This window comes from Geotrypetes seraphini, chromosome 4 (assembly GCF_902459505.1).
Source record: "Geotrypetes seraphini chromosome 4, aGeoSer1.1, whole genome shotgun sequence".
Taxonomy (NCBI): Eukaryota; Metazoa; Chordata; class Amphibia; order Gymnophiona; family Dermophiidae; genus Geotrypetes; species Geotrypetes seraphini.
The window spans coordinates 36045433-36062639 of NC_047087.1; the positions used below are offsets into that span (position 1 = coordinate 36045433).

The 17207-nt window shown below is 44.5% G+C and overlaps 1 protein-coding gene across 3 annotated transcripts in view; it reads left to right on the top strand.

Moving 5' to 3' along the window:
- LOC117358782 (ankyrin and armadillo repeat-containing protein-like) overlaps positions 1 to 17207 on the top strand; it is a 59169-nt gene that overhangs the window by 22154 nt on the left and 19808 nt on the right. For all 3 annotated transcript variants that reach the window (XM_033940436.1, XM_033940438.1, XM_033940437.1), the window contains 3 exons: positions 1944 to 2162; positions 3808 to 3945; positions 12888 to 13132. In XM_033940436.1, the coding sequence (XP_033796327.1) occupies positions 1944 to 2162; positions 3808 to 3945; positions 12888 to 13132 (602 nt within the window). The remainder of the gene's footprint in view (positions 1 to 1943; positions 2163 to 3807; positions 3946 to 12887; positions 13133 to 17207) is intronic.

The window sequence follows — 17207 nt, forward strand, 5'->3', positions numbered from 1 at the left end:
AATCTGTCTTTATCTACTAAGTCTATTTCCTTCAGTATCTTGAATGTTTCGATCTTGTCCCCTCTCAATCTCCTCTTTTCAAGGGAGAAGAGGCCCAGTTTTTCCAATCTCTCACTGTATGGCAACTCCTCCAACCCCTTAACCATTTTAGTCACTCTTCTCTGGACCCTTTCCAGTAGTACCGTGTCCTTCTTCATGTACGGCGACTAGTGCTGGACACAGTACTCCAGGTGAGGGCACACCATGGCCCGATGCAGCAGCATGAAAACCTTCTCCGATCTGTTCGTGATTCCCTTCTTTATCATTCCTAGCATTCTGTTTGCCCTTTGTGCCGCCACCGTACATTGAGCGGACAGCTTCATCGACTTGTCAATCAGAACTTCCAAGTCTCTTTCCTAGGAGGTCTCTCCAAGTACTGCCCTGTCAAGCTCTACCCATGTGATAAAGTTCACCAACCTGATCTTTGTTCCATCGACTAGACTCCACTGGGCCTTCCATACTCCCCTCCCCATATCCTAAACTTACCTGGAGGTAAGGTTGTGTGGTCCAGTGGCAAAGTCCCCTTCCACTCTCTCTCCATGCAGCATTGGGTTCAAAATGGCATTGGAGACCCCTAGTGTAAGTCTTGTGGTACTACCCCTAGGGATCAGCCTTCCTTATAAGATTCATTCACATACTGGCAAGACAAGACTCCCTTTTTCCCTCTTCCAAAAAATATTCCTTGTGGTTTGGTGGGTCCTGGACCCACTGTCCCACTAGGGTACTCCTGACCTAAACATCCAGTTTAGGGCAGCCTGTAGTTTGGGTACCTGGCATTTGGTTCTGTCAACCAAAGAACTTAATGTTGCTGGACCCCCTAGACCAAAATACTTACTTGGTCTGGGGAGGCATCCAGCTGCGTCCTTCTTTTCCAGCTGTCATCTTGGAAAATGGTGGCACCAGACTGCTAGCAGTTTATCAAAATGCATCACTAGGGATCAATTTGCCAAATAAAGGATTGCCTCCGGTACTGGGAAGCTTGAAATATTTTTCTGACTGATTCTAGTGGCATATCCCAGTGCATACCTAGGGATTAGATACCACCATTTTCAGAGATAGTAGAAATGGAAAGATGCTGCTGGATGTTTTTCCAGACCCAGTAAGCATTATTGGTATGGTTGGAGGGAATGGGTGGGGTCCTGCAGCATGGAGGCTCTCTACTGCAGGTTTTCCCTGTGCTAGGTGCTCAGTCCAGGGGTTCTGGGATCAGGGGTGTGCTGAGTTTGGAAGCTCAGGCCACATAGACCAGATGGCCTCAGGGGTTGGTGCGGCTGTCAGGTCCACATAGGGTGTGGATCTTCTGAGGTGAAGTGCTGCATTTCAATTGTTCCTGCACAGGATATTTACGTCAGTCCTGAAGGCAAAGCAAGAACCACATCAAAAGACAGTATAGGGGAGTGGGGGTTGTATATTGGAGGCAATTCCTATTGCAGCAGGTATGCATGCAATTTACTCGCCAACCATGCTGCCACGTAGCTTGATGGCTTTGCTGTGGGTTTTCCAATTTCCATGCTAAAACCCTTATTGCTTTGAGAGGGGGGAAATCAAAAGTAAACTGCTGTGCTATAAGCTTGCATGCAAATCCAGGAGAAGAATCTCCACAGCTCAGTCAGGAATGAACAAACAACAGTGGAGATACACAAAGATGTTGGTGTGCTGATTTATTCCAAAACAATGATAATTGCGGGCGACGGCTCGACACGCACATGTTGCAGCCTATATGGCCTGTCTCAGGAGCCTACAATTTATTGACACACCTGTGTATATCGCCACCGTTGTCTGTGCTAAAAGATAGCACGTCTTATTGCATTGGGTCTTTGACTGTGCCATTCCTGCTTCCTTCACTTCTCCAGGTAGTCCATTAAGCTTCAACTGCATAGTATCTTAATATTTTCACTTTTCAGGTGTAAATCTATTGGTTGAGTTCCTGGGATCTTTGTCTTACAAGCTCCACATGATAGGATTAGAAGGGATCGTTGCTCTTGTGCAAGGCCCATATGACATGGAATGTGCCATTGCCTCAGCGAATGCAGTGCCTCATCTCGTAAGACTTTTGAGATCGGAGAAAGAGAGCATAGTCTTACATACGATCCAAGCTCTTCGACACCTGTGTCTCGATGTTGGTACGTCCCAAAAGGGTCTACAATATTTAATTATGTAACTGGGACACAGATGAAAGTCAATTGGCACGATCACACTGCAGTACATTCATTTGGTGAAGAGAGGTTAATGGTGGGCAAAGCTGGTTTGCAGAGGAGTGCTGTCTCCAAAAGTAGAAATCTCAAATAAAAATTAAGGGCCTAATATTCAGCTGGTGGTGGCCAGCATTTTGCCGACTGCTGCCAGTGTTATACCCTGACACTCAATGCCGAGCCACATACGGGCACCAGTATTTCTGGGTACACAGGGGCAGCAAAAACAAAACCGGTGAAGTGTGATAATTGGCATTTAACCGGTTGTGGCAGGGGTTCCTAAACCTATTCGAGAGAATCCCAGCCAATCAGATTTCAAGATAGCCACAAAAAATAAGCTTGAGATAATTTTGCACACTAAGGAGGCAATATAAGCAAATTGAGCTCATGAATATTGTATAGGCAGCGGAACACTTTTTTGTTTGGGGGGACCTAGAGCTGCAGGATCCTGCAGCATGATGACTCCCCCACCTACCTTACCCGGTCACTGTCATTTTAAATGTTCGGGCGGCCACCAAGCAGCGTCAAGAAGCAGGCCTGCCCCAGAAGTCTTCATTCTACACTGCACGGCGGCTGCTGGCAGATTTAAAATTACAGCAGCCGGGAGGAGGTGGGTGGGGGAGTAGAGCCATAACCGACTCTTCTGACCGCCAAATTTTTGTGTCTACTGATCAGAAAGTGGGTGTGGTTAAGGGCAGATCGTGGGTGGATCTTGAGTGTGGTTTCTGTGAAGGCACTTAAAATGGACTTAGGTGCCAGTATTTAGACCAAGAAACCCCTGACATAATTGGGGGGGGGAGCACCTAAGGTTCAGGCGCCTGCCCATGCTTAAGTCCATTTTAGGTGCCGCTAGGCATGATTCAATAAACAGCGTCTACTCTAACTGAACATTTACAATGGCGACAATTTTATAGAATAGTGACTAAGGCTGCCCATTAATGCCAATTGATTCTTAATGCCATGTTTACTGTGCATGTGCATCTGCCCTGCATGCTCTAATTTTGGCATGCAAATTTCGGTGGTCTCAATAGAATCCGGGGATAATGAAACTAGACCAGGGGTGGGCAACTCCGGTCCTCAAGGACCGGAATCCAGTCAGGTTTTCAGGATTTCTTCAATGAATATGCATGAGATCTATTTGCATGCACTGCTTTCAATGCCTATTCATTAGGGAAATCCTGAAAACCCGACTGGATTCCGGCCCTCGAGGACCAGAGTTGCACACCCCTGAACTAGACCGTAAATGTTAGCCCTCAAAGCTCTCAAAGTTAGGAATAAAAAGTACTTTGAATCTCAGCCTCTTTTTATTTTCCTTCAGTGCTGCAGTAGAGTTGTGGGTGGGAGATTTATCCAAACCTCTTATTATTTGTCGGGTGAAAGAAATAGATCCTAGAGTCTTTGATTTTAGGGCACTGATTTATTTATACATTAAACACAAGAAAATGCTATGAAGAGTCTGGTAATAGTGTTCGGCGCCTATTACATGGTTGGATAGAGTTTTTGCTGTACAGATATGCACCTAGGTCGAGAAATGATATAAAGGATAACTCCTTAATTTGTAATCTGTTTTTTTAAGCTTACAGTCCTCATCACAGAAGCCAGAAAGCAGTCAGAAACTCCAGAGGGCTAAGGTTTTTAGCAGCCTTGATGATCCATTCACACTGTGAAGTAATCCAGGTGGAGGCAGCCTATGCCGTGGCAGCTGTGGTGCTAGGTAAATTGTCGACTGATTCGTTGCGTAGAAATCTGCATTCGTGTGCACAAATTATTTGTGCGGGCCAAATCACTTGCCCCTCGCATATACTGTACTTGTGAATTAGGCACACCGACAAATCTGCGCATGACAATTGTGCCCCAACAAATGCACCCCGAGAATTGCGCACATGGCCAAGTGCACGCACAACAATGCCGCCCTTTCAATTGCGCCCGTGAAATCTGCCATAAGTGGATATCTGGAAGGCCCTGATTTGTTCAGACTCCTCAGGCCCCGTCCCTTAGGAGGGGCTTGAGGTTCCTCAGGGGCGGGACCTGAGGAGTCTGAGCAAATCAGGGCCTTCCAGATATGCACTTATGTAAAGGGTTCCCATAATCATCATGTAAACCTTACCCTAACACTAGATACCAAGTGAATCTTTTAAGTGTAGGGGGGGTCCCCTCCTCAAAATAGAGGGTTACTTTGTAATCCTCATAAAGACAAAATAGTATCCAATTGTCGGAGCACATTTGATGGGTCACCTCCCATTCAGTGCCCGTATTTGTCGTGCGCGCAGACAGGTCACCGTGAATTAAGGCACATTCACTTGAGTTGCACAAGACAGAAAAGCTCTTGCATGCACACAAGGTTCAATTGTATAAATGAGCACCATTTGCATAAACCGGTATTGGCAAGCCATACAATTAGGGGCACACAGTTACACCAGCCATAGTATTCTGCAAATTACACTGGTCAACAAGCATTTTGCTACTGGGGTTCTGTCACCTGTACCTTAACAAGGGCCACATGCGGACTCTAAATCTAAAAATAGTTTTCATCTATCACATCCTGTTTTTAAGTTATGTGTCAATTTGGGTTTGTGTCATTTTCGTCAATAATGCTACCGTGAAGCGTCGGTATTATACTATTTCTGTGACACAATATTGCATTTTAGGACAGCTCATCAGTCACATATACCAGTGTGTGGCTCAGTGGTTAAAGCTACAGCCTCAGCACCCTGGGGTTGTGGGTTCAAACCCACGCTGCTCCTTGTGACCCTGGGCAAGTCACTTAATCCCGCCCCCCCCATTGCCCCAGGTACATTAGGTAGATTGTGAGCCCGCTGGGACAGACAGGGAAAAATGCTTGAGTACCTGAATAAATTCATGTAAACCGTTCTGAGCTCCTTTGGGAGAACGGTATAAAAAAATAAATAATTTGAAAGTTTATACTAAAAAGTGATTGTGCTGCTATTTCTACCTGTGAATTTTTATATTTTGTTTGTTTTTGTCTAAGATATTATAATTCTTATGAACAGACGAGGTTGTGTTAACCATCCTGATAATTTTTGTTATGTCTGCGGACAATTTACTGCACAAGATCAGCGAAATAATTTGTCCAGCAGACTTTAAAGTGCGTACATGCATTATTTGGGCTGTAAAGTTGGCGACCAAGATAAAGCTTGGGCCCCTCATGTGTGCTATTCCGGATTAACACAGTGGCTGAATGGGAAATGGAAGAAGATGCCTTTTGCGGTTCCCATGGTGTCAATAATAGTTATGCTCAGAATATCTTATACAATCCAATAGGAATTCTGATTCCACTTTCTCAAAACGAGTCAGTGGTGTTGGAATTCTTCATCATTCCCAATACATGGAAAGTACTCAATATGTTTTTTAGAGATATATTTTTAAAAAAGATTTTTTCTCTTTTTTTTCCCCTTTTTTTTACTTTTTAGAGATTTTTTCTGATTTCACATCAATATAACTTATTATAGCTTAAATAGCTTATATATAGAAAAAGGTTTAAAAGTGCATCACTTAACTTAAATCCTTATTGGTTATCCCAAGGAAGGGAAGTGGAACCGATAAGGATTTAAGTTAAGTGATGCACTTTTAAACCTTTTTCTATATATAAGCTATTTAAGCTATAATAAGTTATATTGATGTGAAATCAGAAAAAATCTCTAAAAAGTAAAAAAAAGGGGGAAAAAAAGAGAAAAAATCTTTTTTAAAAATATATCTCTAAAAAACATATTGAGTACTTTCCATGTATTGGGAATGATGAAGAATTCCAACACCACTGACTCGTTTTGAGAAAGTGGAATCAGAATTCCTATTGGATTGTATAAGGTATTCTGAGCATAACTATTATTGAGGCTATCTTTTCATAACTTGAAGTGAGTCATAATAGTTTGGTAGGAGGTTCCCATGGTGTGGCCTGAACCAACAAATCATCACTCAGACTTATTTTTGCATGACAAAAATTGCTGGATTCGCATAGAGGAATACATCAAAAATTGTGGATCTCGATTGCCCGTCAGCAATTAAACCAGCTCCTCATGATTCGGAGAATCCGGTTCCAGTTCTTCCTTCCACATCTGCAGCACAATGTGATGAAAGTTCAGATGAAGAATGTGCCTCTGCTGCTGTGGAGGAGTTGTAGGAATCTGAAGTGGATGCACAACCTCACCTGCTAACTCAAGAAGATCTTAATGATCTGGTTAGAGACTTGTCACTATCAAAGGAGAAAGCAGAATTGCTGGGTTCAAGGCTGAAGCAATGGAATCTTGTAAGGCAGGATACCCAAATATCTTTTTCCCCGTGATTGTCACACCATCTTGGCTTCCTTTTACCAAATGGAAGGCCACATTTGTTTCTCTACTGATATTAATGGTCTCATGCGTGAACTTGGATATGAACATGTTTCTGATGAATGGAGACGATTCATTGATTGAAGCAAAGCAAACCTTAAAGCAGTACTTTTACACAATGGAAACCAGAAGCCATCTGTTCCTGTTGCTCATGCAGTTAGGTTGAAGGAAATGTACTTTTAAAACTCACACAATATGCACATCCAACAAGCTGCTAAGATCTGTCACTTCTGTCACTTCAGTATCATCAAAATTCGCCCCTTCCTCTCTGAGCACACTACCCAGACCCTTGTCCACGCTCTCATAACCTCATGCTTAGATTACTGCAATCATGCTACTTGTTCAGAATTTTCTTGGTAATTACAGATCAGAGAATTATGCCGAGCTTGTGGAGAACATGCTGACAGCAAATCAGCTAATGGGGGCCAGAATGTCACTTAAAATGCACTTTTTACATTCTCACCTCGACTTCAGCGATGAGCATGGGGGAAGATTTCTTCAAGATATCAAGGTGACTCAGTTCGTTTGCAAAAGTTAGACAGTTCAAAATCTAATAGATGCTGGCCCTGCTTTAAACCGGTGGCTCACACTGCAGAGAAGGCGACAGAGAGCAGGAGAGTCGGGGCCAGTGAGTTTAAGGCTGCTGCTGCCGGGGATCGCCCTTCAAGAGAGTCGGGGCCCCAAAAACCAAACCAAAAAAAAACAAAACCAGAGCAGAAACGAACAAGAACGCATGCGCAGACCATCTTCAGGGAAAGCAGATGGTCTACGCATGCGTCTGGATCGCACACTTGCGATCCGCGTCGGTAGATGAGGGCTTTCCTCCGATCGCTCCCATTTCAATATTGCTGGTTTGTGAATCCATCGGACCTGCCCGGATCGGACACGGATCGGTCATGATCGGGCAGGTTAGTGAATCTAGCCCAAAATAAACTAAAATAACACTCTCTTCAGCTGCACTGGCAAAATAACATCAGATTTAGAAAGCTGGTTGGGCTGAGAACTTTTCCGCACCCCCTCGTACACCTGATAGCATGCGCATGGAACACCGTGCTTACTTCCGTCAACAGCCACTGTTAGCGCAGTATAGTATATCAACTCTATAATCTGCATTCTATTCTTAGAATGGATCATCTTGACTTTTTCCACAGCAACTCTATTTATCAAGGAAGAAAAAATATTTACTTTAATAAATCATCAGACATTATATACAGAGATCTTAGGCACTCCAGAGTATTAAGGCATGACATTTTTACTAGTCTGTGGTCTCCGACTCTGAAGTTTATTGATCTAATTTGCGAATGCATGTACCAACAAGCCTCTGCGACTATTATTCAATGAGATTAGAAAGCGTGAAGAGGGCAGCAGACACCTCAATGCTTGTCAACTCTGTACAAAAAGTTTTTTTCTATTCTATGCTTATTTATTTATATTCCGCACTATTCTCATAATAGATTCTAGGCCAGTGTCCCACAAACGTTTTGATGCCATGGCACACTAAACTCGTTACTGCGGCTGAAAGGCATCTGGAAATGCGTGGACTTTGGAGGCAATAACATCACTCGTACGTGCATGCTTGGAGGCACTCCAGACAGAGCCCTGAGCATGCTATCACTATGACGGTGGGGAGGGGGGGGGCGGTACACTGGAGGAGGAGAGGTGTGGAGAGGAGGAGAGACGTCAGCGAGGAGGAGAGGCACCGGCACCAGATGACTGCCCACAGGATGTGTGACACGTCCCGTAAGCAGTCAGCTGGCGCTGGCGTCTTGCGGCACACCCAGAATCTCGCCACAGCATACAGTTTGCGATACACTGTTCTAGGCAAAAAAAATATTGTGTCCAAACAAACTTATTCACTTAACAATCATTAAAAATAAAAAGTATTTTAAAACAAATTTTCTAAAGATATAAGAAGAAACTTTTCTGGACTAACAGATAAGTGACATTATCAAATTTTAATAATAATTAAAAAAAAAACAACTTGAAACAGCACTGATGATGCATGAATATCTTTGATCACCTCCTGGGTGAGGGTGACTGATGAAGGTACGGGTTGATTGGCATGAATCTTTGTAGTTTGGAATATTGCCGCTTTCACACTATAGTGATAGCAGGGGGTAGGACAGTGTGTACTAGGCATTTTGAACTGTATTATACCAGATTCGGTAAACTGCAGGAGATCGGGGCAGGCAGGAGATCGGGGCTGAGAGCAGGGCGGCAGAAGGCAGGGCAATCGGAAAGGATCTCAGCGACTGGTCCTCAGCAGTCGCTTATTTTTGGATTGGGCAGCCCAGTCGGTGTTGCTTTTTTATTATAGTGAATTGCTTCCTGCCTACATTTGAATGCCTTTCCCCCTCATTTGCATGCACGGATCGGAGGATGATCGAGACAGAGGTTAGCGAATCGGGTCGGAGGAAAATCGGGTCGTAAAGGGGTCGCTAAGTGGTCGGAAGTTGATCGGTGGGCTTAATGAATCTCGCCCTTAGTCTAGACCAGTGTTTTTCAACCTTTTTACACCTATGAACCGGCAGAAATAAAAGAATTATTCTGTGGACCGGCATCGGTCCTTGGACCAGCAGTTGAAGAACACTGGGCTAAGTCGTGGGCCAGACCCCGCCCATCTCTACCCAATCTCCACCCCAGACCCCGCCCCCATAATAGTACTAATTGCACCTTGCACGTCCCGTGCCTCATCTGGAAGCCTTCCCTCTGAGGTTGCAACGTCAGAGAGAAGGCTTCCGGTTCAGACGCAGGATGCCCGTAGGAGCCACTGCCCGTGGCTTTGTGCACTGAATCAGTTAGGAAGAGGGAGCTGGCTCGAAGATAACGCCGCATCGATCGCACCGTGGACCGGCGGTTGAAGAACACTGTTTTGGGCCTGATGTACATGCTGGCACTGTGGACCGGCAGGAAATTTCTGTGGACCGGCACTGGTCCATGGACCGGTGGTTGAAGAACACTGGTCTAGATTCTGGAATATTCTTGTAAATGTCTCTTTTTGTTGTTGTTGTTGTTGTTGTTGGTCCAATGAAATTATTTAAACTGGCACATAGATGGACATCCCATGTAAGGGCATCAAAGCATCATGAATTGACACTTAGGCACCCATATACTGTACCCTAGGAATTATTCTATAAAATAACACCTGGGTGCCATATGATTAGATCCGTGGTCAATTTTTTAGATGCTCCTTCCTTGAATACTTTAATACATTCTCTGATAATATCTAAATTGGATTATTGCAACTCACTTTATAAAGGTATCGCACAAAAGGAAATTAGAAGATTAAAAATAATACAAAATTCCGCAATAAAAATTATCATAAGAAAAAGGAAATTTGATCACGTTCCACCCTTATTAAAGAATGCGCATTGGTTCCCCATCAACCACAGAATTACTTACAAACTGGCACTAATTACATTTAAAGTCCTACTATCTAAAGCTCCACTATTCCTGGATAGAGTCATCCAAAATAATACTTTTCGCACTTTATGATCAGAGGATAAAAAATCTTCTCACAATTCCATCCCTACAAATTATACACACTAGGCAAAACACACTTTTTGCAATTACTGTTCCCCAAATCTGGAACCTACTACCAACCACAGTAAGGGAAGAAATAACACTCGAAAAGTTCAAATCAAAATTAACCTTTTTCTATCGTGTGTCCCGGATGACGGGACATTCCAAAAATGTCGTTTGCCATCGTGGATAAACAGTCTGTATCTAATATAATAAAGCCCTAAGCGCGCATATGCGCTCCCACCTGCGTGCTCCCGTTTTCCGTACGCTGTAGGGACCCGCAGGTAGGAGTGCGCATGCGAGTGGTGGCGCAGAGCCTGTCGGCCTCGGCGGCTCTTGCCGTCTGAAGGATGTGAACTGGCCAGGGTGACGTCAGCGGAGGCTGGAAAGGACTTTAATTCCTGCCTCCCAGGCTTCTCCTCCTGCTCCGACTGGGCCTGTGTAAAAAAACCAAAAACCCCCAGAGCTCGCTTCGGGTCCGGCAAGGGCTGCGGGTCCTGAAACCTTCCGATTCAAGCAGCATCTGCAGCACTCTACACACGCTGCTTCAGGGCCTTCTACTGCCCTGATTTGCTGGGCAGTAGAAGGCCCCGAAGCAGCAGTGTGTAGAGTGCTGCAGACGCTGCTGGAATCGGAAGTTTGTTGGGGACTGCGGGAAGGGAAGTGGGGTGGGCGGTAAGGGACTAATGGAGCCGGCCAGACCGCAGGAAGGGAAAGGGGAGGTAGGGGAAATGCTGCTACTGCACAGGGAAGTGGTGTGGGGGGAGGGAATGCTGCTGTGGCTGCTGCACAGGGAAGTGGTGGGAGAGAAATGCTGCTGCATAGGAGGCAGGGAGAGAGACAGATAGATAGAAAGAAAAGAAGAAAGACACAGAGGCAGGGAGAGACACAGAAAGGCAGACAGACAAAGGGGGCCAGGGAGAGAGACAGGCAGCGGGAGGGAGAGAGAGACAGAAATAAAGACATATATTCTAGCACCCGTTAATGTAACGGGCTAAAATACTAGTGGACTAATAAAGAACCAGGAACACAAAATATTTGAATTTACAGACTTATGACTTATTTACACTATGTTTACAAAAGCCGTAAATTATAACGGTGAAAACTTTGTTAAAATAATTACGATTGGAACCAGCATAACGTAAAATTTATTACGATAGGAAAAGGTTAAAAAGTTACCTATCCAGGGACACCTTTAATTAATCTGATTTTGGAGTCCATCTGCCATCTCCACTCGAAGCAGGCAAGCGTTGATCACACAAATACCCTTTTGTTAGTACATTACATTAGTGATTTCCATTCCGCCATTACCTTGCAGTTCAAGGAGGAGTACATAGGAATTGTCATGGTATTACGAAATATATAAGGCGTATTACATAAGGATTGTCGTTAAATTAGGAAATACAAAGGGCTAATTTGAACATTTTAGATTTGCTAAGGAGTACGGTAGATAGTATTGTAGGTGAAGCTTGGGACGGATCTGGTTGTGTTAAATAGGTTTTATGTATTTTGTTCTCTTTCCTATACTAAGGGCTAGATTCACTAAGCAAACCGATCGTGTATCGATTGGTTTGTGACCCTTTTGCGACCCGATTTCCCTCCGACCCGATTCACTAATCTGTTTTTTTGTTTCCTGCTGGTTTGGTTGTCTCTCATTCACAGCAGTGTCCATTCATCCCCTGATGAAGGCATCTACGGATGCTAAAACTGGGATCCTAGTTGGGACTAGCTAGGCATTACCTAGACTGAGTTATACGTATATCAAGATGAACATTATATTGTAGACTGTGTCTAATTTTACAACATTTTTTATTGACTTAATCGCGGGGCAAGAGGGCTTGGGCTCCCTCTTGCCCCGATGTCAGCCGGGGGGGGGGGGGGGGGGGGTCGTGGTTCGCCAGGGCAGGAGGGCTTGGGCTCCCTCCTGCCCTGATCGTGTCACGGGGTTTGGGGGTGCCATGGGGCAGGAGGGCTTGGGCTCCCTCTTGCCCCGATGTCAGCAGGGGGGTCACGGTTCGCCAGGGCAGGAGGGCTTGGGCTCCCTTCTGCCCCGAAAGTGTGTGTGGGGAGTGATGTATCATGGCAGGAGAGATTGGCCATCTCCCCTGCCGCGATGCGATCACTCCTCTACCTGAACTGCCACAACCTGCGAAGTTGGTTGATATTTTGACGTCTCTTTTGCCTCTTGTTTTTGGTTTTCTGCGATATTCTTGAGGCAAAATTCTTCTTTCCCCTTCTTGTTTGCATAAGGGCCAGGGGTGTCATACAACTTGGAAACTAACATTTTTTTTTACAGCTCTTGTGCGGTGGCAAAGACACATCAAAGCCTCAGTCAACAAAACAGTATTGTACAAGCTCATTTTTCCAGCCCTGTAAATGTCTGTTTAATATGCTGGACCTGCATGTGCACAGCACTGTAAGCAAAGCACTGACAGTGTTTGCCTTATTATTTTTGAAGAGGACATGGAGCTGAGGTGCTTTGAAATGGGACGTTCTGTTTGTGTGTTCCACAGACTGATAAATCAGAAGGGTGTGTGGGTGTGTGGCTGAGTGGGGGGTTTGCAAGAGAATACCTTAAGGCACTTTTATATAGGTAATATTACACCAGAAACAAGACCAAGCACGATTCCTATTGTCACATCAAAATGTAAGAACTAACCGAAAAGGAACCTGATGACCGTTCCAGTCTCTTTAAGACACCCGGTAAATCAAAGTTCGTAAGCACCTGCTGTGCAGATTCTGAACTGAAGATAAATAGATGCTAATGTTTTTCCTTCTATGTGTCCAGGCAACCGCAAAAGTATGGAGATGCTATGTGACAGCAAATGTTTCAATTACATGCATGTTCTCCGTCTGTTGGAGTCATCTCAGGAAGAGGTTCGACTGCTGGCAGGTGGTGCTCTGGCAACCTTTGCTTTCAACAGTGTGAACCAGCAGCGAGAGATTGTTGAATCAGGTGGTCTGCGGTGGCAGAATTTCCTCCCATTTCTGCAGTCAGGGAAGGAAATTCACAAAGTGCATGCTGCCTTCCAGGTAAGGAAGATCAAAGACAACACCAGCTTTAATTCCTAGAAGAAAATCCTAAGCTACCCAACTCCAGGAGGGAGTACGGTATTTAGTAGTGCTGCCTGATTTAGGGAAAAAATTTTTGATTCGATTCAATTTGGCCTATTGAATTGATTTTGATTCGTTTTTCCCACCCAATCATGCATTGTTTCTTTTCAAACAGCCTGGAGGGTTTATTTTGTAGCCTATTCACCCACCCGCTCCTCTATGCCCTCTCCAACCCCACGCTGGCGCTGTGATGTAAACAAAATACACAAAAAAATACTTTTCCTCTTTCTGTAAGGTCCTAGCTCATGTTTATTGTCTAACACCAGCTCTAGCAGGATACACATTTCAAATCTGACAAACTATAATCACAAAATAGAAAATAAAATTATTTTTTTCTACCTTCCACTGCTATTTCTGTTTCTTTCCCACTGTTTCCCATCTCTTTCTCTTTCTCTCTCTCCGTACCTTGTGCCCTGGGTCAAACCTCTCTATTCTCCTTCATGCCGCATTTCTCCCGTCTTCCATTATAATTTGCAACATTTCTTTCTCTCTCCCCATGCACCATCTCTCCCTGCCATCCACTCTATGTGCAACATTTCTCCCTTTCTCTTTTCCATGCATGTCTCCCTCCCCTCCACCAGATGCAGGATTTATCCTTCTCACCCCTTTCTACCTCTTTGTTGCAACTCTCCCTTCCTCTCCTCCACCCCATGTCCAACAATTTTTCCTCTCTCCTCTCATCTGGAGCACTGGTCTTGACCTAGGGGTCGCCGCATGAGCGGACTGCTGGGCAGAATGGACCACTGGTCTGACCCAGCAGCGGCAATTCTTATGTTCTTATGTGCAGCAGCTTTCCTCCCCTCCCATTCCCCTGAGCAGCAGCTTGTCTCCTCTTCCACCCATCCTTCTGTGCAGCAGCTTTCCATCCCTCCCTCCTTCTCATTCCCCTGTGTGGTTTCCATTTCTCCCTCCCATCCCCCTGTGCAGCAGCTCCCCACAGACCCCACCCCTTCATAAGATATGATATGCCTTCAGGCCTCCCAAAGCAGCAGCAGTGGTGGCATAGGCTGGCTGGCAGAGGCAGTACTGTGAACAGGCAGCTTACAGCCTGCCTCACCAGGGCTTCCCTCTGCTGCATCATCAGTGACTCGGCAGAGGGAAGGCCCCGGCAGGGCAGACTGCAAGCTTCCTGTTCAGAGCACTGTTGACTGGCCACTGCTGCTTTAGGAGGCCCAAAGGTATGTCAGGATTCATTGGGGGCAGTGGGGAAGGAGGGATTACTGAATTAGCAAGTCCGATTTGGGGGGCAAATTAAGTGATTCGAATTGATTCACCGAAGTGAATCAATTTGAATCTGCAAATCAGGCAGCAGTAGCATTTAGGCAAAGATTTCAATGAGTAGAATTAGGGACTACAAATGCTATCATGTACTGAGGTTTTTTGACAATCAGGATTGGACATACAGTAACTTTACTGTGTTTAAAGATAATCTCATTGCACTTGGCAAATAAAGCTGTAAAATTTCACATTGAAATTCCAAACAGTTACCGAGAAAACAGCAAAAAATACCTCTTGGGGTTACTTTTTTATCTGTTTTCCCAGTAACCATTTTGAAATTTCAGTGTAAAGTTTTACAGCTTTATTTGTTGTTACTATCTGCCATTATGTGGCAAGTGCAATGAGATTATCTTTAAACACAGTGAAATATTATTTTTTTAGCAAAAAAAAACAAACCAACTAGGAGATTTTTGCCTAGTCCTGAAGGGTCTCCTTCCTGGCAATGGGTATTGGGCAATTTTTAAAATACATTTTGGGCTCCTTTTACTAAGGTGCGGTAGTGTTTTTAGCACGCACTAAAGATTAACGTGCGCAAATCACGCGCTAAATGAAAAATACTAATGCAAGCTCTATGGAGGCGTTAGCGTTTAGCACGCATGGCATTGTAGTGCGTGCTAAGCGCGCACTATAACTGCTAGCGCACCTTAGTAAAAGGAGCCCTTTGTCTTGATTCTATAAATGGCGCCTAACTCTTAGGTGCAGTTGAGCGCAATTGTCAATCATCCGCTAGGTGCTGTTAATAGAATTACGCCTAGCAGTGCCTAAGCGGTCGTAGGCACTGGTAGGCAGTGAAACCTTAGGCGCACTTCCAGGGTTTCCTTGGCCTAAATGAGTTAGATACCTACTGGCACTTAAGTCAAACCAGGCCCCAAATCCACCACAATTCCACTCAGAATCTGCTCCTAAATACGCCTAATTTTTTTTTAAATTTAAAAATTATTTTTCAATGGCACTTTCAATTATCAGCGCCGATTAAGCTAATTAAGAAAATTAAGTTAGGCACTTAGATCGGCTGGGTGCGCCGATCTAGGCGCCTTACTTTAGGCATCATTTATAGAATCTGTGCCTTTCTGCATTTAAAGTATGTTCAGGCAATATGGGGCTCATAATCGAAACAGAAATACGTCTAAAATCCCACCCAAGTCGGCACTTGGATGACCTTAAAGACAGGTCCTCCAAGTGCCGGTGATCGAAACGGGTTTCTAGACGTATCTAAAAACAGCTTAGGCCTTTTCAGTGTTGCTGTATGCCCAGAGCTGAAAGGGATGTTTTAGGAGGAGTGGCGAGGGTGGGATTTGGGCAGGACGTTGGCTGAGCTAGACTTAGTCGTACTGCATGTATAACCGAAAGTTTAATGAGACTGCCTAGACAGAACTTATACTTAGTGACTTAGGCGATCTAAAAATAGGTCTAAGTGCCCAGAAGGTATCCAAAGTGATCAGATAACCACTGCAGGGACAAAGTACAGACCCCCACACACTCTCCCAGTGATCACTGACTCCCCCCCCCCCCCGCCATAAAAATTGGAATGAAAACGTACATAATTGCCTCCAGAACATCAGCACCTGGCATAGGAAAGCCTAGTAGAGCTGCACAGAGGTGGCTTAAGTAGCCTGGGGGGTGGGCTAGAGGGGAGGTCCCAGGCCCATAAGCCACTCTAACTACTGCATTCACGGTGAAACATGTCACCCCTCAAAAAAAACCCAAACCCTATTGAACTGCCATATAGGTGGCACCTGCAGTCACAAGAGCTATTAGGGTAGTAGACAGGTGAGTCTGATAGATTTGGGGGGGCTCCCCATGACCTGCAAAGGAGTTGTAGTGAGCTGTTTATATGGCACCCTTTTTATGAAGTTCACAGCAGTACCCTGTAAGGTGCCCTACTACTCTGTTGTAATGTCTGGATGGCCAGTCCATCACTTTGCTGGCCCCTCCCACGTCCAAAAAGGTTATGTTCTATGTGTTTTGGACTTAGACAAATTTTTGGATGAGAATGGGGTATAAAGGTAGGCGACTTAGCGGTCTGGACGATCAAACGGCTGGACGTACAAGTAAACAGTTCTCAAAAATATATAGATTTTGGACGTATTTTTCAAGAATGGACTTTGGACATGTCCAACTTTGGGCGACTAGTGACTTAGGCCCAAAATGGACTTAGACATATTTTTTGATTATGCCCTCTATGTTTCTAGGCGTTTAAACTAGAAGGTGGTGATGGTATATGTTTGCAGGACACTTACGGTGGCCACCCCCAGCAAAAGTCAAGATGTGACGGTAGTAAAGATAGCAATGTAAACAACATTATTAGCAATACACTTCTTAGTAAGGCAATAGGAAGTGAGATGAAACAAAAAACTAAGTGAGACAAAACAAAAAAACTAGATAAAAAATTAAATTGTCGCTCAAAGGTAGTTGGAATGTAATGACCATAAACACTTGTAGTCTAAGCAACAAAAATCATGATCTGCAAGCCCTGATGTTAGAGACAGACTTGGATATTGTTGCTATCACAGAGACATGGTTCAGTGATTCCCCTGGATAGGACACAAACATACTAAGCTATAATCTTTTAGGAAAAACAGAGATGGTTGAAAAAGTGTAGGAGTAGCTCTCTATGTAAAGACCAATATCCAAGCGACTGAAATGCAGAGGGCCTCGGAAAAGGAAGAAGCGATGTGGATCGACTTGAAAAGAGAAGCTGGAACTTCTATCTATG